Raw genomic sequence first — 25,642 nt, 5'->3', positions numbered from 1 at the left:
CTTTGGATGCCATAATACTCACCATGTATGGAGGCCAAAAGGCACTGCATATCACCCCAAAAACACCATAAAAACAATGACGTTTGAAGGTGGGAAAATGATGATGTGGGGCTGTTTTCCAGCATACCTCATGTTGTTGAAGGAAGGATGAATGGACAAATATACCAAGATATTCTTGATAAAAATCTGCTGCCATCAACCAGGAAGATTAAGATGAAATGAGGTTGACCATTTCAGCAAGACAATGATCCCAAACACACAGCCAAGGAAACTCTCAATTGGTTTCAGAGAAAGAAAATAAAGCTGCTAGAATGGCCCAGCCAATCACCTGACCTGTATCCAATAGAAAATTTATGGAAGAAACTAAAGCTCAGAGTTCATAGAAGGAGCCCACAGGAGCTTCAGGATCTGAAGAGTGTTTGTGTAGAAGAATGGGCCAAAATCACACCTGAGCAATGCATGTGACTAGTTTCTCCATATAGGAGGTGTCTTGAAGCTGTCATCACTAGCAAAGGCTTTTGTAAGAAATATTAAATACATTTCAGTAAGCATACTCAATACTTTTTCCCTGTGTCATTTTTCATTATTAGCCATAACTGAATTTATAGACATCTATGGTTTTATTTCTTTGCGTGTGTGGATTGGATGGGTTATTACTGACATCTGATGATAATTTCTTGTCAATAGCACCTTTAGAAATATTATTACATAGAGAATTGGTGACATATTCAATATTTATTTCACCCGCTGTATGTAATCAGTAAATTACCTCCGACATTACTACATTCAGGTCTTCTGACAAATTTTTGTATTCAAGCTCAGAGGATGGTACAAGAGCATGGACTGCCAAGCATCCTCTCGTCTTCAGGACTCGAACTGTCTCATCGAGAAACTTGTCTAATATAAACCAATGTGCAGCAAGTCCAGCTTGTACCAGGTCCACAGAAGCATCCTTCAGAGGTAGCTTCTCAGCCGGAGCCACCCTACAGACAGAGGACAAATGATTTTCAGTGTCACTTATGTCATCTAATACTCATATCAGCAGATTTAGGAAATCCAGTTAGTACTCACATGTACGACACATTTTTTGCCAAGGTCATTTGTTTAGCCACATTTATTTGGGATTCACTGATATCTAGTCCCAGGACTTTCTTGAAGTGAGCAGCTAGAGGTAAAGTGTAACGTCCGGTTCCACAGCCAACATCCACCGCCATATCAAGGGGCCGCCCATTTGTCTTTGTAATGGGTAGAGTACATTTAGTAAAGCTAGAACTCTTTCTACATACAGTACATTTATTATATTGATAGATGTAGATGTTATGTACAATCATTTGGTATTTTTATAGCCATTGACATACATTATACAATCACTTAAATAAATTGGAGCACATTCCTACAGAATTTCTTGTTTACACATTAGCATCAATAATATAACATCGGTATCTACAAAGGAAAATATTGGCCAGAAATGTATTCTATATCACAAGACTGGTAATAGGGGAGGGGCGCTGGTAAATTGCACACAGAACCTGCTGCGGATAAAGGCAGTAAACCATAAAGCTGCAATAGAGATGCAAATAAGCGTGAGTGGTATCTGCGCTGGTCCTAGGGAGGCTGAGGTGGTCACAAATAATTGGAGAGGGGTGGTATTAAAACATAAGTACTTTTATTATATTAAATAAATAGTAAAAACGTAAATGCATAAATAGGGAAATGGAGATTTGGGTAGAAACCCTTAATCTGGTATAGGGTTGCAGATAAAATTGAGTTGGCGTGGGGGTCAATCCTGGATAGGGTCCCCTAGGAAGAAATGAGATATAGATCAGAAGGATAGCCGGTACGAGCTCAGTGTGAACTGGCTGCATATTAGTTGGAGGTATTACCTGAGATGGTCTAGGGTTGACATAAATTGATAACATATCCTGATCTGGGGTGTTAGAGAGGTTTGGCTACGCTGCTAAAAAAGAGGGGGATATCGGTTAGGAAAATTACAAGACTGATTATTTAGAGAGGCTAGTAGATATAGGTTTACCTGTATGTTAGGGAGAGTTCAGTTGAAGGTGTTGAAGTTGATTGACGTGGAGCGTCTAGATTGACAGGCAGAAGTCGCAATAAGGTATATGGTGTAGTATCCTATGGGTTGGAATCAGACAATTAATAGTTGAGCAAGGACTTTTGGTGGGGGACCAATAATGTCCTAGGTTGTGGTTACCTGGTGTTGAAAAGGCCTGGAGAAAATAGGTGATTAAACCTGGTGGTGGCTATAGGTAGCCCTTATAGTCAGTTTAAGACAGGGAGCTTAGGTACTACAGGATGCCTTGGTGTAGGCAAGTCTGTATGCGTAAGCCCAGCTGGTAATGTCCTTACAGATAGAGGAAAGCAGTGGAGTTAGGCACATCGTTTTGTGGCGATGAAGAACATTGCAAAGGCTGGAGGCCTAATAAGGTAATTCTCTTGACATAGGTAGGATATAGATGGCTGCACAGTACTTCATATAAATAGCAGTGACGCTGGTTTGTCCCCAGAGGGGTACTGTGGGTCAAGGTTAGAGCTGTGTGCGACTGGCAGTGTTCACAGGGTGCCCAATGAGAGCAGCCTGCAGCATAACCAGGATGCGTTTTGCTGGACTGGTACAGATGGCGATGATGCTGTCTGTGTTAGACCGGAGGGGTGCAGTGACCCGGTACTCAGTGATGCGTGCAACTGGATAGGAGATGCAGCGGCAGCCGGCGATGGTCCGGGGTAGCTGGAGGGCATAGAGACTCCCTGGCACATCCATGAAGGGCTTGCTTGACGGTTCCGGTGGTGTGGCTGCCTAGCAGCTCATGGAGTACCGGTTGGAGGGTCTGACGAGAGCAGGCACTTGATGCTAGTAGTGCGTCGTTGTGGGAGAGGACCTGCGTGACGTCAGGGCACGTAGTTTCCCGGGTTGAGGCTAGGACGGATAGCACAGAAGACATTTCCTACTTGTTTCGGATTTCACAGAATCCTTCATCAGGAATGGTCCTATGGTGCTTATTACTTCCTTATATACGTATGTACTTGGTCCTCATTATGCTAATTAGTTAGATAATTGGAATGAGTCATGCTTTACTAATGGAGTCTTTAATGCTTCTCTAATGTGCATGCTCGGTCCACATTGATTAGTTGGTATAATTAGTTAAAAGCAAAGAGTTCTATTTCACTATTGAGACCTTTGGGTCTCAGTGAGTCCAATTTGTAGATCCAGCCGCTTTCTATTCTTAACATCTGTCTAATAAAGTCACGTGCATTTTTTGCATGGATAAAAGCCGGTGGAGATAGAGAAGGGGTTCTGGGGCAGGGAGAGAAGCGGGGGATTTTTTATTGACGGGGCAACAATGTTGCCAAGGTTCCTAGCTTTTCTAAAGATAAACTTTTTCTAAAGATATTATTTAATATAATAAAAGTACTTATGTTTTAATACCACTCCTCTCCAATTATTTGTGACCACCCCAGCCTCACTAGGACCAGCGCAGATACCACTCACGCTTTTTTATATCACAAGACTCCAGCTTCCGTGTATTAGTGCAGAAAAGCTATAGCTCATAGACATATAATGTAAACTGTTATGTCAAATGGAAAGCTGAGACACAAAATATTTTTAGAGGGTTCTTCACACTGGAGAGTTGACTTTGTGCATGAAGGGTATGACATGGTACCTGTGGATTTTTTTCCCCCTAAACAAAATAACAGCCCTACAGGGTGAGAAAATGTCAAAACTCATGTACAATGGGTACAGAAAGCATTCAGACCCCTTTAAATTTTTCATTCTTTGTTTCATTGCAGCCATTTGGTAAATTCGAAAAAGTTAATTTTTTTTCTAATTAAAGTACACTCTGCACCCCATCTTGACTGAAAAAAAACAGAAATGTAGAAATTTTTGCAAATTTATTAAAAAAGAAAAACTGAAATATCTCAAGGTCATAAGTATTCAGACCCTTTGCTTAGACACTCATATTTAACTCACATGCTCTCCTTTTCCTTATGATCCTCCTTGAGATGGTTCTACTCCTTCATTGGAGTCCAGCTGTGTTTAATTAAACTGATAGGACTTGATTTGGAAAGGCACACACCTGTCTACACTAGTGGCCAAAATTGAGGCAACACCCTCAAGATTTATGAATTTTTAGCATTTTGCCAATGCAAATCCAAATTTCATGAATGTTTTTGATTTCACAGTAAAGTTTTTAAGTAGAAATAACAAAATCTCATATAGGAACACAATATTAGCAGGAAATTTGTTCATTTGTCAACAATTTGGACACTATTGTCACTTAGATGACTGTGGGAGAAAAGCCATTTATTTGTCCTATTTTCATATCTAACACTAAAATGTTAATACTTAGTTGGATAGCCCTGGCCTTGATAACTGCCTGGCATCTACTTGGCATGCTATCTACAAGTTTGTTTAAATCAGATGGTGTGATGATATAAAACCATGATTTGATGATAGCTGCAATGAGTTCCTGCTTGTTTGAAGCCCGCTGTTTTGACACCGCTCTTGAGCCGAGCCCAGAGATTCTCAATAGGATTGAGATCTAGGCTGTTTCCTAGCCAATTCAATAGCTGGACAATTTTGTCCTTGAACTAAGAGAGTCATTTTTTAGCTGTATGGCATGGGGCTCCATCTTGCTGAAAAATAAACGGTGTCCCATCACCAAATACATCACATGCAGAAGGAATGAGTTTAGACTGAAGGACTTCCTTAAAGTACTTTTCAGCATTAACTGTTCCTTCAATTACCTGCAGCCTACCAACTGCATCTCTGGACATACAGCCCCATACCATAACACTCAGAGGATGCTTCATGGTGTGTACTGTCCAATCTGGCAAGTAATCCTCTCCAGGTCGTCGTCAAACGTAGGGGACACCGTCGCTGCAAAAGATGGATATGCGTGTCTCATCGCTCCATAAAACATTTCTCCATTGTTCAATGGTCCATTTAGAATGTCCTTTGGCCCACTGCAGACGTTTCTGATGCTGTGAGGCATTCAAAAATGGCTTTTTACATGGTATTCTGGCTCTTAACTCCGTGTTTACCAATCATCGTGGAACCATCCAATCGGACACTGTCACTCCAGTGTTGACAAGCTCATTGTTGATGTCAACAGCAGTTTATTTCCTGTTATTTAGGGAGATTCTAACAATTCTTCTATCAGTCTGAGGAGTTGTAGTCTTCTTCCTTCCTCTACCTGGTTTATTCTTTATCGAACCAGTCTCTTGAAACCTCTTACACACTTTGAGAACGGTGGTCGGTGAGATTCCTTTTCCAATTCGTGCTGCAATTTCCCGGTAACTGTACCCTTCTTCTCTTAAAGTAACAGCTTTGGCTCTCTTCTTAGGTGATCACTCCTGTCTAATACTGCTGGTACAATATCGGTCTTAAATCACACCCAGGTCACTATAAACAAACATAGAATACATATCGCAGAAGAGGGCGTGTGTTCAAGTAAGTATGTCAGTGAAAACTTTCATTAAATATTGGTGATGGTGAAAAACTGCAGGTGTTGCCTCAATTTTGGCCACTAGTGTATATAAGATCTCACAGCTCACAATGCATGTCAGACCAAATGAGATTCATGAGCTCAAAGGAACTGCCCAAGGAGCTCAGAGAAAGAATTGTGGCAAGGCACAGATCTGGCCAAGGTTACAAAAGAATTTCTGCATTACCCAAGGTTCCTAAATGGAAGAAGTTTAGGACCACAAGAAGTCTTCCTAGACCTGGATGTCCAGCCAAACTGAGCAATCATGGGAGAAGAGCCTTGGTGAGAGAGGTAAGGAAGAACCCCAAGATCACTGTGGCTGAGCTCCAGAGATGCAATAGGGAGATGGGAGAAAGTTCCACAAAATCAACTATCACTGCAGCCTTCCACCAGTCGGGCCTTTATGGCAGAGTGACCCGACGGAACCCTCTCCTCAGTGCAAGACATATGAAAGCCCGCATAGAGTTTGCTCAAAAACACATGAAGTACTCCCAGACCATGAGAAATAAGATTCTCTGGTCTGATGAAACGAAGATAGAACTTTTTGGTGATAATTCTAAGCGGTATGTGTGGAGAAAACCAGGCACTGCTCATCACCTGTCCAATACAATCCCAACAGTGAAACTTGGTGGAGGCAGCATCATGCTATGGGGGTGTTTTTCAGCTGCAGGGACAGGACGACTGGTTGCAATTGAAGGCAACATGAATGCGGCCAAGTACAGAGATATCCTGGATGAAAACCTCTTCCAGAGTACTCTGGACCTCAGACTTGGCCGAAAGTTCACCTTCCAACAAGACAATGACCCTAAGCACACAGCTAAATTAACAAAGGAGTGGCTTCAGAACAACTCTGTGACCATTCTTGACTGGCCCAGCCAGAGCCCTGATCTAAACTCAATTGAGCATCTCTGGAAAGACCTGAAAATGGCGGTCCACCAACGTTCACCATCAACCTGACGGAACTGGAGAGGATCTGCAAGGAAGATTGGCAAAGGATCCCCAAATCCAAGTGAGAAAAACTTGTTGCATCATTCCCAAGAAGACTCATGGCTGTACTAGCTCAAAAGGGTGCTTCTACTAAATACTGAGCAAACGGTCTGAATACTTATGACCATGTGATATTTCAGTTTTTCTTTTTTAATAAATTTGCAAAAATTTCTACATTTCTGCTTTTTTTAAGTCAAGATGGGGTGCAGAGTATGCATTAATGAGAAAAAAAAAGAACTTTTTTGAATTTACTAAATGGTTGCAATGAAACAGAGTGAAAAATTTAAAGGGGTCTGAATACTTTCCGTAGCCACTGTACATGGGCAGATTACAGCTCGTACTGCACCTATATTTGATTTTATCCACACAGACTCAATTTTATCCCATGGCCATCTATGCACACTGAGTGTTAAATATTAATTATGATAATTCATACCACTATTTTCAACCCCGTACATTGTACATATATGTATTTGCTGACATACATGTAATATTTCTGTACATTTAACATGAGTGGATGGTAATGTCATACTATAGGCTCAGGATGCCACACCAGGTGCTGGGTTGAGTGTACAGTGCCTTGAAAAAGTATTCATACAATGTGAACTTTTCCATAATTTTTCATGTTACACCTACAAACATTATGTATTTTACTGGGATTTTATGTGATATACCAACACAAAGTAGCAAGTATTTGTGAAGTGTAAAGTAAATGATACATATTTTTCTAATTATTCAGCCACCTGTAGTCTGATACCACTAAATAAAATTCTGAGTGAACAATTGCCTCCAGAAGTTACATAATTAGTAAATTGAGTCCACTTGTGTACAATTTATTCTCAGCATAACTACAGATGTTCTGTGAAGGCTTCAGAGGTTGATTTGAGACCATTAGGGATCAAACAGCATCACAAAAACCAAGTCTTTAACATTCCAGAAGGGTAGGAGGAGCTTAATTTTTTTTTTAATGTATACAAGAAGAACGGATTCCACATTCATGGTAGAAACTGACACACTTGCAAAAAAAGATGAAATTTGCATTAAATTAGACTTGAAAGGATTGTACAATGAGAAAACAGGTTGCTTTAATCTGCAAGCAGTGAAATAAAAGTCTTCAGATTATGTAAGAAATAAGTCATTTTTTCTACTTCTGTAAAACTCCCTTTATTAGAGACTAGTGATGAGCGAGCATGTTCGCTACTGCTCGGTGCTCGCCCGAGCATCTCACTGCTCAACATGCTCGGCGCTCGCCGAGTATTTCCGGGGTTGCTCGGCGGGAGCTCAGGTCTCCTCCCTGCATGTTTGGCGCTCTTTACAGAGCCAATGAACATGCAAGGATTGCCTGCCACTCATTGTAATGCCGTAGCCATGTTGATTGTGGCATTACAGTGATTGGCTCCATTCCAGTTTTGTCTGCTGCTGCTGTTAGATATTTCTAGAAATAGGCCCAGGTGTCAGGGGCCAGGAATAATTTTTTTTTTGGATCTTAATCCTCATTATTTGCTTAAAAATTAATCCAGCGAACACAGTTTTTCTGCGGCACTTGCTTGTTGGCACTGCAGAATACAGCCAGGTATTTTCCATATTACAGCACTAAAAATCCAGCTATTTAAAACTGTGGTTTGTCCGTCACAAGGATCACATATAATTGCGCTGAAAATACTGCCATTTCTGGCCTCCATTAAAAACTTGCTTCAGTGTGTCAGTGAGGCAATTGACACCAGTTCGCTGTTCAAAATAGTTACCTAAAGGCCAGGGACGGGGAACTGGATGTGATGGTGATGATGGTGCATGCAGAGGCCGAGGCCGTGGGCCAGCTGAAATTGTGCCACAACAAACACCCACATTTTCTCGCTCGATCTTCCTGTCACAATTAACAGGGGACCACAGAACACCACTATTGAACACAAAGCAGTGTCAAAAGGTTATTTGTTGGATAGCAGATAATGCTTCCAGTCACTTAGCCACCACCACCACCACCTTGTCTTCCACATGGTCAAGTCTCAGTAGCTGTGAGTCTGGACCGCATATTCCTCACCCTGAGCCTCCTTCCTCCCACCATGCCGAGTTCCCAGAGACAACTGGTCTCACACTTGGACACTCTGAAGAGCTGTTCACTTTCCCATTTATAGATTCGGGCCTCTCGCCCTGTCCACTTGAAGCGGGGCAAGAGATCGCATGTAGCAATGCCCAAATATTTGAGCAGCCACGGTCATACGAAGGCGACTGTGGGAAAGTGTCACAAGAGGTGGACGATGATGAGACACAATTGCCAGAAAGTCAGGGGAGGACCAGAGTGCGGAAGTGGAAGATGAGGTGGTGGATGATATAGTAACTGACCCAACCTGGCAGGAGGACATGGAGAGAGAGGAGAGCATCACACAGGGGGAGGGAGGCAGAGCACCCCAACAGGCAGGAAGAAGCAGTGTGGTGGCCACAGAAAGAAGACAGGCAACCGTTCCCCGTAACACCAACACGAAGGAAGCTGCCAGTACAACTGTTAGGTCTTCCCGAGTCTGTTTGTTTTTTAAATAACTCCAAAAGGGCCATTTGCACCACCTGCCAGGCCAGCATCAGCAGGGGTGGCAAAACTACCAGCCTGACCACCTCCAGCATGATCAGGCACATGGCAGCAAAGCACCCGACTTTGTGGGCCGAACCCCAAGGTCCATGAACGGTGTCTGCGGGTGGCACCATTGCTTCTTCCGCTGTTGTGCATGCAAGCCAATCCCCTGTCCATGGTGCATGCGAAGATGCCTCCTGCCCTGCACCTGTCGTTGCACACTTTCAAGTAGCAGCATCAAGAAGCACGTCCACGTCCTTGTCTTAGCGCAGCGTTCAGTTGTCCATACCCCAGTACTTGAAATGCAAGTGCAAATACGCAGACAACGCTCCACAGGCCACAGTACTAAATTCCCACATTTCACGACTGCTTGCGCTCGAAATGTTGCCTTTTAGGCTCGTGGAGATGAAAGCATTCCGCAACCTGATGGGGGCGGCCGTCCCTTGGTACTCGTTATGCAGCTGCCACTATTTCTCCTGGTGTGCCGTCCCTGCATTACACAAGAACGTGTCCCAAAACATTAGCCGTGCCCTCAACAACGCAGTCCACCTAACCACGGACACGTGGACAAGTGCTTGTGGGCAGGGACGGTAGATCTCACTGATGGCACACTGGGTTAACATAGTGGAAGCCGGGACTCAGTAGGATCTTGGGACAGAACACTTCCTCCCAACGCCAAGGATTGCGGGCCCTAGGTCAGTCAGGGTTGCCTCCACGGTCTACAGCTCCTGCATCTCATCCTCCTCAGTCTCCTCCTCCTCTTCAGCCTCCATCTCTGAAATGACCACATCAGTCACAAGCTGGAAGCACTGCAGCACTGCCTCGGCCAAGCGGCAACAGGCTGTGCTGAAGCTAATATTCTTCGGTGACAAACCGCACAATGCTGAAGAGTTGTGGACAACTCTGAAAGAGCAGGCAGACCTGTGGCTCACATCGCTGAACCTACAGCCAGGCATGGTCATGTGTGACAATGGCCGGAACCTGGTGGCTGCTCTGAGGCGAGGCAAGCTCAAACACGTACCATGCCTGGCCCATGTGCTTAACCGGGGATTCACTGACTGAGGACCAATAACTCAAAATATATTATAACCACCAACATACACAAAAATCACTGACTGAGGTGGAATAGAAATAATTAAAAAATGATACTTTATTATAAATATTAAAATATGATGAACAAAACCACCGTACTAAATGCAGTCTATCCTGTATGTCCCCTCTTTTATCACACGGGTCATACTCAGGATATTAATATTCCCTAAAACCAATCACCCAATGTGTAATAACTGAGGTCTAGACCACTCTCAATATATCTCTATCCTAAATTGCCAACCCTTAGACGAATATAAGTTATTTCCACAGGGGGAACATGGGATTATTATTGCACTTTGCCCTCTGCAGAATATCAGACTATAGACCCCTTCTTATCCTGCATATAGTCGGGGTTATATGAAAAAGGAGAGGTTTAAATTATTTCCACAGGGGGAGCAAAGAATTATTATTGCACTTTGCCCTCTGCAAAATATCAGACTCTAGACCCCTTCTCATCCTATATATAGTCGGGGTTATATGAGACAGGAGAAATCTTAATTATTTCCATAGGGGGAGCATATGATTATTATTGCACTTTGCCCTCTGCAGAAAATATAGACCCCTTCTCATCTTGTGTATTGTCGTAGTTATACAAAAAAGGACCGATTTTTTTCCTCTTCTCCCCTCTAATCTTTTTTTATATAACTACAATCCACTAATAGAGGATACAGATAACACGATTCTATCTATATTGTGCTCTTGTCTAAAAGCAATTGGTATGCGACAATACACAAGATGAGAAAAAACCACCTTGCATACAAAAACTAACACCACAATTACAGAGGGAACATCAACAGGTTAGGAGATAAATGATAAAGGGAGGAAGGGAACAAACCACACCGCATACTCCTCGCTCTGAACTCCACCAAACAACGATCCACTCTGAAGGTCTGCAAGAAATGCTTTCACCGACAACTTCCCTATCAGACCAGCAGGTATTTGAAGGAATCCCAATACTGCAGCATTAACTGCAGCTGGGCGAGGCTGAGCCTCGTCAAGCACAGAGAGAGAGAATTAACTCCCTCACAACCAAAAAACACAAAGCACTAAAAACTCAGCTGCGAGAAGTCAGGCTGTGTAGTCGCGACGATCTTCGTGGCGACACACCCATGACAGTGGTTTCCACGTGGTGCGTGGTTGTTTGCAGTATCTCTGGACATCTTGGTTGGATATAGTCAAAGGTGTGACTATAGGGGTGTAGTCCCAATAGGGGTCTGATATTGATAACTTTTAAAACAATACCACCTCGGATTGACAAGTGAATATTGTATGAATTTTCCTTAACTTCTGACAAAGATTCTTAGGAGACTGAACACTATTAGTTTCAGTCGCGGCAGGTGATCGAAGATTGGGTAGGACACGCACACAGATATAAGTATATCGAGTGTCCGGAGAGCTGCAGACGAGAGCTCTCCTCCTTTCACCTAGTGCCGTATGTGACTCCCCCGACGGGAGGGGTGAGTCAGTGGAACAGCGGCTGAGGCTGGCCAGACTCGTACTGTGCAGAAATCAAGGATCTTTGTCAGTCGAAAGGCAGCAGTGCAGTGATTAATCAATATTTCCGTGGAGCAGAAAGAAAGTTTCTCCCCCTCAGGAGGGAGAGGATGTGATGACTATCATAGTCAGTCGAGAAGGGAAAAGATCATTTAAGAATGCACCAAAAGTGTTTAAGGTGTTAAAATTTCCCGTGGAGGGGAGACTTCAGCCTACATTGTGGGATGAAGGAATCCGGCAGAAAAGTGGTAGACTAGTTGACTGTGGATTGTTGGAAGACGCTGAAAAGTTTAGGAAAGTTGCACATGAGATTTGTGATGAAGGATATGTTGAAATAGAGGAGGAGATGAAGCCTGGTTATTTCAATTATCTTTATGTCAAGAAGGGAAAATAATCTAGCACTGTAACAAAGACTGGCTGTTTTGTGCTACAAAATGAAGCTGATGGGGAAAAGGTAGAGGAGGAAGTAGATTTCCCTTCCCAACTTATGTGTCCACAAACTGAATCTGAAGCCGCTAAAGAAGAATCCCCTACCCTCACAAATTTAGCCGTACCCCAGCCCCTGAATCCGGAAACTGAGCAATTTATACCTAAGGAGATTAAATACCCTGCACTTCCCACTGGTGGCCAGCCACCACCATATAACCCAGATGGCTGGCTCTGTAATTTGTGTTGGTCCACTAATCCGGGATGGCACGAGACGTGCTATAATTGTGGAGCACGCAGACCCGGTGCTGCAGCACCAGCCTTCCCATTACTTATCGCTGATGGCGGGTATTATAAACCATTGCTCCCACCTGCTCCCGCCATGGTCCACACTCCATTTGGGGAGACCCAGGGTCCTCCAAACTCTACCCTATTCACCCTCTCCCGAACTGGGGATATAGAACATGGACACGAGTACCAGGAGGTGGCGTCTGTTTTACTGAATGGTCCTTCGAAATTTTCCACTATACTGAGAATAGGCATGGGGAGTATACCGCAACAGCAAGTTGAGATCATTGTAAACACAGCAAATGCAGGACTACAGCATGGGGGGGGCTAGCTGCAGAAATATGTCGTCTTGGGGGACCTACAATACAAACTGCATCCAACGATCACATCCGTGATCACGATCCGTTAAGAAAAGGAGAGGTGATGGCTACAAGAGCCGGACAGCTATCATGTCAGTATTTTATACATGCGGTGGGACCAAAATATGATCCCCCGGATGTACCCAGGTCACAACACCTGCTTACAGAAACAATTCAGAACACCATAGCATACGCATCACAGATCCATGCGGTCCCAAACCTAGCCCTGCCATTTATTTCCACCGGTATCTTTGGATATCGAAAACAAGATGCGGCCAAAATAATAGTCGGGGCTATAAAGCAATACATCGCCACGCATCCAACTAAATTGAGAGAGATAAGACTCTTGGCCATCGACAGGGATCTCATTGATTATGCCGCTCAACTAATCAAACCCACAATCAGACCCGATATCTGGTCTCCCCCAGTGTTCCCCTACCTCTGAGATCTCCCAACAATCAGTACTCATGCTGATCTCCCCCCTGATTTCCCTCCACCTCCACCCCCTCTCCTTAAGTTGGAGGAAATGGAGGAAGCGGACCAGAATACCAGCCCACCCACATATACCGCGTTTACCCCAGCACAGACGGATACTCTGTGTAACCGTCTCCCGGATCCCGAACATTCCCCCATGGCTTTTTACAGGGGCAGGCCGCCAATAGAGAGATATATTCAACAACAAGGCAAGATCTTTTACACCTGCTCAGTGTAAAAGCCAGTGAAGGATATTATCCGATGATAGAGACTGCTATCCCATATAACAAAGCATTAGACTCCAATACGTATGAGAGTGGGGTTGACCTCTGTAAAGCCCTTAAGATATGGGCTCAGGATAAGCTGGCTGATCAATCCACTACCCTCACAGATGTTACTCAAGAGAAGGGAGAGTCGGCTGAGAAGTTTTATGGGTGCCTTATGCAGGTCTATAAGGACTTTGGGTTCTCCTTACATACTAAAACTCATTGCCAGCTGTTAGTGTTCGCCTTTATCCAGGGTTTACTTACTGAATTCAAGGACGCGATATTGGCTGTAAGACCAGATGTTGAGTCAGCCACCCCAGGAGATGCCCTAAAGGTAGCAAAAAGCATCCAGAAAAGTGTTGCCCGGACCGCTTATGCGGTTAAGCCTAAATCCAAACCTGCTGCAGTGGCAGTTGCGGCACCTGCAGTACCCGTAACACAGTATCCTCCCTTACAGCCCCACTATTACCCCATGGTGGTACCCGATCAGCGAGTAATGTATCCCGGGAAAAGACAAGTAGTGAATTCCCGTCTTCAGTGTTGGAGGTGTGGCCGGACAGGACACTTCCAAAGAGACTGTCACACCCCTGCTAGCCAGTGCACCGCCCAAGTCCCCCTATATAGAAATAGGATGCCCGGCCCATGAGACTCACGAGAAAATGTCCCCCAAGACCGTCAATTCTGAAATGGAGGCCAGCCAGAGTCTGCCATCGTGATGCCCGTAACCACCCCCGGGCTCTGTTCATCTGTAGTTCTCCCAGTAGGAGGGAATCAGATGAAGTTCATGGTAGACACTGGGGCGGCCAATTCCATTTTAAAATCCACTGAACTGCCCGAGGGTCTCCCAATCCAATTTTCTAACGACAATCTAATATTGATCGGTGTATATGGCAGACCTAACAAACACACTCTCACTAAATCTACAGTATTCCGATTGGCCCATTTCCGGAAGTAATGGCACAATTTGTCATATCCCCGATCTGCCTGGTAAATCTTTTAGGGGCAGACCTCTTGTCTAAATTCCGATCCTGAATCCTTTACTAGAACGATGGTCAGATGATCCTTACTTTAAAGGATCCAAACTCTGATGCACACATAGAGGAGGTCTGCATCTTACGGGCGCTACCCACGGTTATGATTAACATATCAGATACGAGTGGGAATCTCAAAAAAGATCCCAGGTTAGCTCCATACACAGAGGAAATCCCTTCTCATCTGTGGTCACAAGGCCCAGACGACATTGGGTGATTGCCGGTAGAACCAATACAGGTGTACCTCAAGCCCGGAGCGCCGTTTCCCAAGGTTCGCCAGTACCCGCTCACACATGCACAAGAACAATGTCTACACCAGCAAATTCAGACCTTGTTAGAGAATGGGGCACTAATCCCCTGCGTCTCTCCATGCAATATGCCATTTTTCCCCGTAAAGAAAAAATCCCAACCGGGGCAGCCGTCCACTTATCGATTGGTGCAGGATTTGAGGGCAGTAAATGCAGAGACAGTCTTGGAGACTCCTGTGGTGCCTAACCCACATACACTTCTCTCACAAATACGATCTACCGTCACCTGGTTTACAGTAATTGATCTAGCAAACGCCTTTTTCAGCATTCCACTACACAAAGACTGTCAGTTTCTGTATGCATTTACATATCAGGGCAGGCAATTGACTTGGACGGTGATGCCGCAGGGAGCGCAGAATAGCCCTAATCAGTTTGCAAAGAACATGTCTAGCTGTCTGCTGCCATGGCAGCTGGACAACTCTGAGGTAGTACTGTTACAATACGTGGATGATCTTCTCTTGTGTGCCCCCACGGAGCAAATGTCCATCAGGGCCAGTGTTAGCCTCCTCAAGCATCTAGCAAAACTGAATTGTCGAGTCTCAGCCTCGAAACTTCAGTTTTGCCTCGGTCAAGTGGTTTTCTTAGGCCACTGCCTTACTCAGGGTGCCAGACATCTCACAGAAGAAAGAAAGACGGCCATCTCCCTACTACCATTCCCAAAAGATCCCATAGAGCTGCAACGGTTCCTCGGACTATGTACATATTGCAGACAATGGATCCCAGACGCCTCACGTCTGATGCAACCCTTATATGATGCACTAAAAGAAGACACTCTGGCTGATGTAAACAACAAGGACCACCAAGAACACAAGAACAGCTGCAGCAAGCCTTTGAGCAACAAAAATCAAGGATAATGACAGCCCCTGCCCTTGGAAACCCGGATTATGCTCAAGCTTTCCATTTGTATGTCTCCGAGACAGGAGGGCATGCAGCCGGGGTACTCACGCAGAGACACTGTACAAAGCAGCGCCTAGTCGGTTATTACTCAGCGCATCTGGACCCGGTAGCCAGTGACTCCCCCAGCTGTCTATGAGCAGTTCACGCCACACAGCAGTTACTTGAGAAGACGGCAGACATCATCCTTGGACATGAGACTCACATTTAATCTCCACACGATATTGCGGCTGTTTTGGCTTTACAGCAACCTAAACATCTGTCCACACTAGAGATGAGCGGTGTTCGACTCGAACTGTTCGCCAATCTCAAATTCGAGCTGTTTTGGGCAGTGTTCGAGCCGTTCAGCGAACCCGAACGATTTGAAAAAAATTGGGCTGTTCGAGGTTATGTTCGATAACTGTTCGTGCACCAAAATCATAACTGGATTTTTTCTCAGTAATGCTGAAAATTACTGTTAATACGCAGTTTGAGTGTACAGCGGGGTGGGGGGAGGGGCAGGGGATGGATCTCTGCAGAAATAATGAAGAACTCCATTTTTTTTTCTCTTTCCCGCGTTTACAGTGAGGAGGTGCAATCTGTCAGCCTATCAGCAGCGCACACACGGAGCGAACTGCTTTTTTTCACACAAGCAAGGGCATGTGTCATTGGCAGTGTATGTCACATGTCCTTGCCCTATAAGACCCAGCCATTTTCCCAGTCGCCACCATTTTCTCACTGCTGCAGCTGCGTGTTAGATGGCACCGCTGTTGCTGTGTGCGCTATACTTTGTTAATTTGAAGCCAATTTTCGCACAAATCTACAGATAGCTTGGGAGTAGGGAATAGTTGTGATTGCAGTCCTTTTAAGGACTAGGTTACATCATTTCCTACGACTTTTATCAGGCAGGTCTGTGCTCTTAAATAGATAGGTTGGGAGTAAAGACTAATTGTAATTGAAGTCCTTTTCAGGGCTAGGTTACATCAGTTCCTATCGCTTTTTGCCAGGCACGTCTGTGCCATTGCTGTGCAAGTTTTTTTCACAGCATTTGGCTAAATCTAGCAAAGCAAATCCTTTTTGTCCTCTTGCAGTGTGTGTTAGTCAGTGGAGAAGCCTATATGTGTTGCAAGCTACACCACTTATGTATAGAATACAAATTTTTCTACTGCACCTAGTGAAGTAAAACCTTTTGGGCATAGCATCATTCTATTAGTCCATCTATACTAACCTCCACCAGGTTGCAATTTCAAAATAATTTTTATCTGCATCTAGCTCTGAAAAAATATTTGGGCTTCGGCTTGTAGCAGTGTGTGGGACTTGTTCTATTAGTCCATCTATACTAACCTCCAGCAGGTTGCAAATTCAAAATAATTTTTGACTGCATCTAGCTATGAAAAAATATTTGGGCTTCGGCTTGGAGCAGTGTGTGGGACTTGTTCTATTGGTCCATCTATACTAACCTCCAGCAGGTTGCAAATTCAAAATAATTTTTATCTGCATCTATCTCTGAAAAAATATTTCGGCTTGTAGCAGTGAGTGAGACTTGTTCTATTAGTCCATCTATACTAACCTCCACCAGGTTGCAAATTCAATCTAATTTTTTTCTGCATCTAGCTCTGAAAAAATATTTCGGCTTGTAGCAGTGTGTGGGACTTGTTCTATTAGTCCATCTACACTAACCTCCACCAGGTTGCAAATTCAATCTAATTTTTTTCTGCATGTAGCTCTGAAAAAATATTTCGGCTTGTAGCAGTGTGTGGGACTTGTTCTATTAGTCCATCTATACTAACCTGCACCTGGTTGCAAATTCAATCTAATTTTTTTCTGCATCTAGCTCTGAAAAAATATTTTGGCTTGTAGCAGTGTGTGGGACTTGTTCTATTAGTCTATCAATACTAACCTCCAGCAGGTTGTAAATTCAAAATAATTTTTATCTGCATCTAGCTCTGAAAAAATATTTGGGCTTCGGCTTGAAGCAGTGTGTGGGACTTGTTCTATTAGTCCATCTATACTAACCTCCAGCAGGTTGTAAATTCAAAATAATTTTTATCTGTATCAAGCTCTGAAAAAATATTTGGGCTTCGGCTTGAAGCAGTGTGTGGGACTTGTTCTATTAGTCCATCTATACTAACCTCCAGCAGGTTGCAAATTCAATATAATTTTTATCTGCATCTAGCTCTGAAAAAATATTTGGGCTTTGGCTTCTAGCAGTGTGTGGGACTTGTTCTATTAGTAAATATATACTTACCTCCAGCAGGTTGCAAATTCAATATAATTTTTTTCTGCATCTAGCTCTGAAAAAATATTTCGGCTTGTAGCAGTATGTGGGACTTGCTCTATTAGTCCATGTATACCAACCTCCACCAGGTTGCAAATTCAATCTAATTTTTTTCTGCATCTAGCTCAGAAAAAATATTTTGGCTTGTAGCAGTGTGTGGGACTGGTTCTATTAGTCCATCTATACTAACCTCCACCAGGTTACAAATTCAAAATAATTTTTATCTGCATCTAGCTCTGGAAAAATATTTGGGCTTTGGCTTGTAGCAATGTGTGGGACTTGTTCTATTAGTCCATCTATACTAACCTCCAGCAGGTTGTAAATTCAAAATAATTTTTATCTGCATCAAGCTCTGAAAAAATATTTGGGCTTCGGCTTGAAGCAGTGTGTGGGACTTGTTCTATTAGTCCATCTATACTAACCTCCAGCAGGTTGCAAATTCAATATAATTTTTTTCTGCATCTAGCTCTGAAAAAATATTTGGGCTTGTAGCAGTGTGTGGGACTTGTTCTATTAGTCCATCTATACTAATCTCCAGCAGGATGCAAATTCAAAATAATTTTTATCTGCATCTAGCTCTGAAAAAATATTTGGGCTTTGGCTTCTAGCAGTGTGTGGGACTTGTTCTATTAGTAAATATATACTTACCTCCATCAGGTTGCAAATTCAATATAATTTTTTTCTGCATCTAGCTCTGAAAAAATATTTCGGCTTGTAGCAGTGTGTGGGACTTGTTCTATTAGTCCATCTATACTAACCTCCACCAGGTTGCAAATTCAATCTAATTTTTTTCTGCATCTAGCTCTGAAAAAATATTTCGGCTTGTAGCAGTGTGTGGGACTTGCTCTATTAGTCCATCTATACTAACCTTCACCAGGTTGCAAATTCAATCTAATTTTTTTCTGCATCTAGCTCTGAAAAAATATTTCGGCTTGTAGCAGTGTGTGGGACTTGCTCTATTAGTCCATCTATACTACCCTCCACCAGGTTGCAAATTCAATCTAATTTTTTTCTGCATCTAGCTCTGAAAAAATATTTCGGCTTGTAGCAGTGTGTGGGACTTGTTCTATTAGTCCATCTATACTAACCTCCACCAGGTTGCAAATTCAAAATAATTTTTATCTGCATCTAGCTCTGGAAAAATATTTGGGCTTCGGCTTGTAGCAGTGTGTGGGACTTGTTCAATTAGTCCATCTATACTAATCTCCAGCAGGATGCAAATTCAAAATAACTTTTATCTGCATCTAGCTCTGAAAAAATATTTGGGCTTCGGCTTGTAGCAGTGTTTGGGACTTGTTCTATTAGTCCATCTATATTAAACTACAGCAGGTTGCAAATTCAATATAATTTTTTTCTGCATCTAGCTCTGAAAAAATATTTCGGCTTGTAGCAATGTGTGGCACTTGTTCTATTAGTCCATCTATACTAACCTCCAGCAGGTTGTAAATTCAAAATAATTTTTATCTGCATCAAGCTCTGAAAAAATATTTGGGCTTCGGCTTGAAGCAGTGTGTGGGACTTGTTCTATTAGTCCATCTATACTAACCTCCAGCAGGTTACAAATTCAATATAATTTTTTTCTGCATCTAGCTCTGAAAAAATATTTGGGCTTCTAGCAGTGTGTGGGACTTGTTCTATTAGTCCATCTATACTAACCTACAGCAGGTTGCAAATTCAATATAATTTTTTTCTGCATCTAGCTCTGAAAAAATATTTCGGCTTGTAGCAATGTGTGGGAGTTGTTCTATTAGTCGATCTATACTAACCTTCAGCAGGTTGTAAATTCAAAATAATTTTTATCTGGATCAAGCTCTGAAAAAATATTTGGGCTTCGGCTTGAAGCAGTGTGTGGGACTTGTTGTATTAGTCCATCTATACTAACCTCCAGCAGGTTGCAAATTCAATATAATTTTTTTCTGCATCTAGCTCTGAAAAAATATTTGGGCTTGTAGCTGTGTGTGGGACTTGTTCTATTAGTCCATCTATACTAACCTCCAGCAGGTTGCAAATTCAAAATAATATTTTTCTGCATCTAGCTCTGAAAAAATATTTGGGCTTTGGCTTCTAGCAGTGTGTGGGACTTGTTCTATTAGTAAATATATACTTACTTCTAGCAGGTTGCAAATTCAATATAATTTTTCTCTGCATCTAGCTCTGAAAAAATATTTCGGCTTGTAGCAGTGTGTGGGACGTGTTCTATTAGTCCATCTATACTAACCTCCACCAGGTTGCAAATGCAATCTAATTTTTTTCTGCATCTAGCTCTGAAAAAATATTTCGGCTTCTAGAAGTGTGTGTGACTTGTTCTATTAGTCCATCTATGCTAACCTCCACCAGGTTGCAAATTCAATCTAATTTTTTTCTGCATCTAGCTCTGAAAAAATATTTCGGCTTGTAGCAGTGTGTGGGACTTGCTCTATTAGTCCATCTATACTAACCTCCACCAGGTTGCAAATTCAATCTAATTATTTTCTGTATCTAGCTCTGAAAAAATATTTCGGTTTGTAGCAGTGTGTGGGACTTGTTCTATTAGTCCATCTATACTAACCTCCAGCAGGTTGCAAATTCAAAATTATTTTTATCTGCATCTAGCTCTGAAAAAATATTTGGGCTTCGGCTTGAAGCAGTGTGTGGGACTGGTTCTATTAGTCCATCTATACTAACCTCCAGCAGGTTGCAAATTCAATATAATTTTTTTCTGCATCTAGCTCTGAAAAAATATTTCAGCTTGTAGCAGTGTGTGGGACTTGTTCTATTGGTCCATCTATACTAACCTCCACCAGGTTGCAAATTCAATCAAATTTTTTTCTGCATCTAGCTCTGAAAAAATATTTTGGCTTGTAGCAGTGTGTGGGACTTGTTCTATTAGTCCATCTATACTAACCTCCACCAGGTTGCAAATTCAATCTAATTTTTTTCTGCATCTAGCTATAAAAAAATATTTCGGCTTGTAGCAGTGTGTGGGACTTGATCTATTAGTCCATCTATACTAACCTCCAACAGGTTGCAAATTCAATCTAATTTTTTTCTGCATCTAGCTCTGAAAAAATATTTCGGCTTGTAGCAGTGAGTGGGACTTGTTCTATTAGTCCATCTATACTAACCTCCACCAGGTTGCAAATTCAGTCTAATTTTTTTCTGCATCTAGCTCTGAAAAAATATTTGGGCTTCGGCTTGTAGCAGTGTCAGTGTGTGAGACTTGTTCTATTAGTCCATCTATACTAACCTACAGCAGGTTGCAAATTCAATATAATTTTTTTCTGCATCTAGCTCTGAAAAAATATTTCGGCTTGTAGCAATGTGTGTGACTTGTTCTATTAGTCCATCTATACTAACCTCCAGCAGGTTGTAAATTCAAAATAATTTTTATCTGCATCAAGCTCAGAAAAAATATTTTGGCTTCGGCTTGAAGCAGTGTGTGGGACTTGTTCTATAAGTCCATCTATACTAACCTACAGCAGGTTGCAAATTCAATATAATTTTTTTCTGCATCTAGCTCTGAAAAAATATTTCGGCTTGGAGCAATGTGTGGGACTTGTTCTATTAGTCCATCTATACTAACCTTCAGCAGGTTGTAAATTCAAAATAATTTTTATCTGGATCAAGCTCTGAAAAAATATTTGGGCTTCGGCTTGAAGCAGTGTGTGGGACTTGTTGTATTAGTACATCTATACTAACCTCCAGCAGGTTGCAAATTCAATATAATTTTTTTCTGCATCTAGCTCTGAAAAAATATTTGGGCTTGTAGCTGTGTGTGGGACTTGTTCTATTAGTCCGTCTATACTAATCTCCAGCAGGTTGCAAATTCAAAATAATATTTATCTGCATCTAGCTCTGAAAAAATATTTGGGCTTTGGCTTCTAGCAGTGTGTGGGACTTGTTCTATTAGTAAATATATACTTACTTCTAGCAGGTTGCAAATTCAATATAATTTTTCTCTGCATCTAGCTCTGAAAAAATATTTCGGCTTGTAGCAGTGTGTGGGACGTGTTCTATTAGTCCATCTATACTAACCTCCACCAGGTTGCAAATGCAATCTAATTTTTTTCTGCATCTAGCTCTGAAAAAATATTTCGGCTTCTAGAAGTGTGTGTGACTTGTTCTATTAGTCCATCTATGCTAACCTCCACCAGGTTGCAAATTCAATCTAATTTTTTTCTGCATCTAGCTCTGAAAAAATATTTCGGCTTGTAGCAGTGTGTGGGACTTGCTCTATTAGTCCATCTATACTAACCTCCACCAGGTTGCAAATTCAATCTAATTATTTTCTGTATCTAGCTCTGAAAAAATATTTCGGTTTGTAGCAGTGTGTGGGACTTGTTCTATTAGTCCATCTATACTAACCTCCAGCAGGTTGCAAATTCAAAATTATTTTTATCTGCATCTAGCTCTGAAAAAATATTTGGGCTTCGGCTTGAAGCAGTGTGTGGGACTGGTTCTATTAGTCCATCTATACTAACCTCCAGCAGGTTGCAAATTCAATATAATTTTTTTCTGCATCTAGCTCTGAAAAAATATTTCAGCTTGTAGCAGTGTGTGGGACTTGTTCTATTGGTCCATCTATACTAACCTCCACCAGGTTGCAAATTCAATCAAATTTTTTTCTGCATCTAGCTCTGAAAAAATATTTTGGCTTGTAGCAGTGTGTGGGACTTGTTCTATTAGTCCATCTATACTAACCTCCACCAGGTTGCAAATTCAATCTAATTTTTTTCTGCATCTAGCTATAAAAAAATATTTCGGCTTGTAGCAGTGTGTGGGACTTGATCTATTAGTCCATCTATACTAACCTCCAACAGGTTGCAAATTCAATCTAATTTTTTTCTGCATCTAGCTCTGAAAAAATATTTCGGCTTGTAGCAGTGAGTGGGACTTGTTCTATTAGTCCATCTATACTAACCTCCACCAGGTTGCAAATTCAGTCTAATTTTTTTCTGCATCTAGCTCTGAAAAAATATTTGGGCTTCGGCTTGTAGCAGTGTCAGTGTGTGAGACTTGTTCTATTAGTCCATCTATACTAACCTACAGCAGGTTGCAAATTCAATATAATTTTTTTCTGCATCTAGCTCTGAAAAAATATTTCGGCTTGTAGCAATGTGTGTGACTTGTTCTATTAGTCCATCTATACTAACCTCCAGCAGGTTGTAAATTCAAAATAATTTTTATCTGCATCAAGCTCAGAAAAAATATTTTGGCTTCGGCTTGAAGCAGTGTGTGGGACTTGTTCTATAAGTCCATCTATACTAACCTACAGCAGGTTGCAAATTCAATATAATTTTTTTCTGCATCTAGCTCTGAAAAAATATTTCGGCTTGGAGCAATGTGTGGGACTTGTTCTATTAGTCCATCTATACTAACCTTCAGCAGGTTGTAAATTCAAAATAATTTTTATCTGGATCAAGCTCTGAAAAAATATTTGGGCTTCGGCTTGAAGCAGTGTGTGGGACTTGTTGTATTAGTACATCTATACTAACCTCCAGCAGGTTGCAAATTCAATATAATTTTTTTCTGCATCTAGCTCTGAAAAAATATTTGGGCTTGTAGCTGTGTGTGGGACTTGTTCTATTAGTCCGTCTATACTAATCTCCAGCAGGTTGCAAATTCAAAATAATATTTATCTGCATCTAGCTCTGAAAAAATATTTGGGCTTTGGCTTCTAGCAGTGTGTGGGACTTGTTCTATTAGTAAATATATACTTAATTCCAGCAGGTTGCAAATTCAATATAATTTTTTTCTGCATCTATCTCTGAAAAAATATTTCGGCTTGTAGCAGTGTGTGGGACTTGTTCTATTAGTCCATCTATACTAACCTCCACCAGGTTGCAAATTCAATCAAATTTTTTTCTGCATCTAGCTCTGAAAAAATATTTCGGCTTGTAGCAGTGTGTGGGACTTGTTCTATTAGTCCATCTATACTAACCTCCACCAGGTTGCAAATTCAGTCTAATTTTTTTCTGCATCTAGCTCTGAAAAAATATTTCAGCTTGTAGCAGTGTGTGGGACTTACTCTATTAGTCCATCTATACTAACCTCCACCAGGTTGCAAATTCAATCTAATTTTTTTCAGCATCTAGCTCTGAAAAAATATTTCGGCTTGTAGCAGTGTGTGGGACTTGTTCTATTAGTCCATCTATACTAACCTCCACCAGGTTGCAAATTCAAAATAATTTTTATCTGCATCTAGCTCTGGAAAAATATTTGGGCTTCGGCTTGTAGCAGTGTGTGGGACTTGTTCTATTAGTCCATCTATACTAACCTCCAGCAGGTTGCAAATTCAATATAATTTTTTTCTGCATCTAGCTCTGAAAAAATATTTCGGCTTGTAGCAGTGTGTGGGACTTGTTCTATTAGTCCATCTATACTAACCTCCACCAGGTTGCAAATTCAATCTAATTTTTTTCTGCATCTAGCTCTGAAAAAATATTTTGGCTTGTAGCAGTGTGTGGGACTTGTTCTATTAGTCCATCTGTACTAACCTCCACCAGGTTGCAAATTCAATCTAATTTTTTTCTGCATCTAGCTCTGAAAAAATATTTTGGCTTGTAGCAGTGTGTGGGACTTGTTCTATTAGTCCATCTATACTAGCCTCCACCAGGTTGCAAATTCAATCTAATTTTTTTCTGCATCTAGCTCTGAAAAAATATTTTGGCTTGTAGCAGTGTGTGGGACTTGTTCTATTAGTCCATCTGTACTAACCTCCACCAGGTTGCAAATTCAATCTAATTTTTTTCTGCATCTAGCTCTAAAAAAATATTTCGGCTTGTAGCAGTGTGTGGGACTTGATCTATTAGTCCATCAATACTAACCTCCACCAGGTTGCAAATTCAATCTAATTTTTTTCTGCATCTAGCTCTGAAAAAATATTTCGGCTTTTAGCAGTGTGTGGGACTTTTTCTATTAGTCCATCTATACTAACCTCCACCAGGTTGCACATTCAGTCTAATTTTTTTCTGCATCTAGCTCTGAAAAAATATTTCAGCTTGTAGCAGTGTGTGGGACTTACTCTATTAGTCCATCTATACTAACCTCCACCAGGTTGCAAATTCAATCTAATTTTTTTCAGCATCTAGCTCTGAAAAAATATTTCGGCTTGTAGCAGTGTGTGGGACTTGTTCTATTAGTCCATCTATACTAACCTCCACCAGGTTGCAAATTCAAAATAATTTTTATCTGCATCTAGCTCTGGAAAAATATTTGGGCTTCGGCTTGTAGCAGTGTGTGGGACTTGTTCTATTAGTCCATCTATACTAACCTCCAGCAGGTTGCAAATTCAATATAATTTTTTTCTGCATCTAGCTCTGAAAAAATATTTCGGCTTGTAGCAGTGTGTGGGACTTGTTCTATTAGTCCATCTATACTAACCTCCACCAGGTTGCAAATTCAATCTAATTTTTTTCTGCATCTAGCTCTGAAAAAATATTTTGGCTTGTAGCAGTGTGTGGGACTTGTTCTATTAGTCCATCTGTACTAACCTCCACCAGGTTGCAAATTCAATCTAATTTTTTTCTGCATCTAGCTCTGAAAAAATATTTTGGCTTGTAGCAGTGTGTGGGACTTGTTCTATTAGTCCATCTATACTAGCCTCCACCAGGTTGCAAATTCAATCTAATTTTTTTCTGCATCTAGCTCTGAAAAAATATTTTGGCTTGTAGCAGTGTGTGGGACTTGTTCTATTAGTCCATCTGTACTAACCTCCACC

At 41.7% G+C, this 25,642-nt stretch overlaps 1 protein-coding gene across 5 annotated transcripts in view; it reads right to left on the bottom strand.

Annotated features, from left to right (window-relative positions):
• LOC141161605 (uncharacterized) overlaps positions 1–25,642 on the bottom strand; it is a 273,682-nt gene that overhangs the window by 80,540 nt on the left and 167,500 nt on the right. For all 5 annotated transcript variants that reach the window (XM_073646646.1, XM_073646645.1, XM_073646644.1 and 2 more), the window contains 2 exons: positions 1,072–1,235; positions 770–983 (listed from right to left, as the gene is read on the bottom strand). In XM_073646646.1, coding sequence (XP_073502747.1) covers positions 770–983; positions 1,072–1,235 — 378 coding nt within the window. The remainder of the gene's footprint in view (positions 1–769; positions 984–1,071; positions 1,236–25,642) is intronic.

Source organism: Phyllobates terribilis, unplaced genomic scaffold, assembly GCF_046119375.1.
Source record: "Phyllobates terribilis strain yellow unplaced genomic scaffold, ASM4611937v1 Scaffold_9__5_contigs__length_417890890, whole genome shotgun sequence".
Classification (NCBI taxonomy): domain Eukaryota; kingdom Metazoa; phylum Chordata; class Amphibia; order Anura; family Dendrobatidae; genus Phyllobates; species Phyllobates terribilis.
This window is presented reverse-complemented; position numbering and strand designations above follow the sequence as displayed.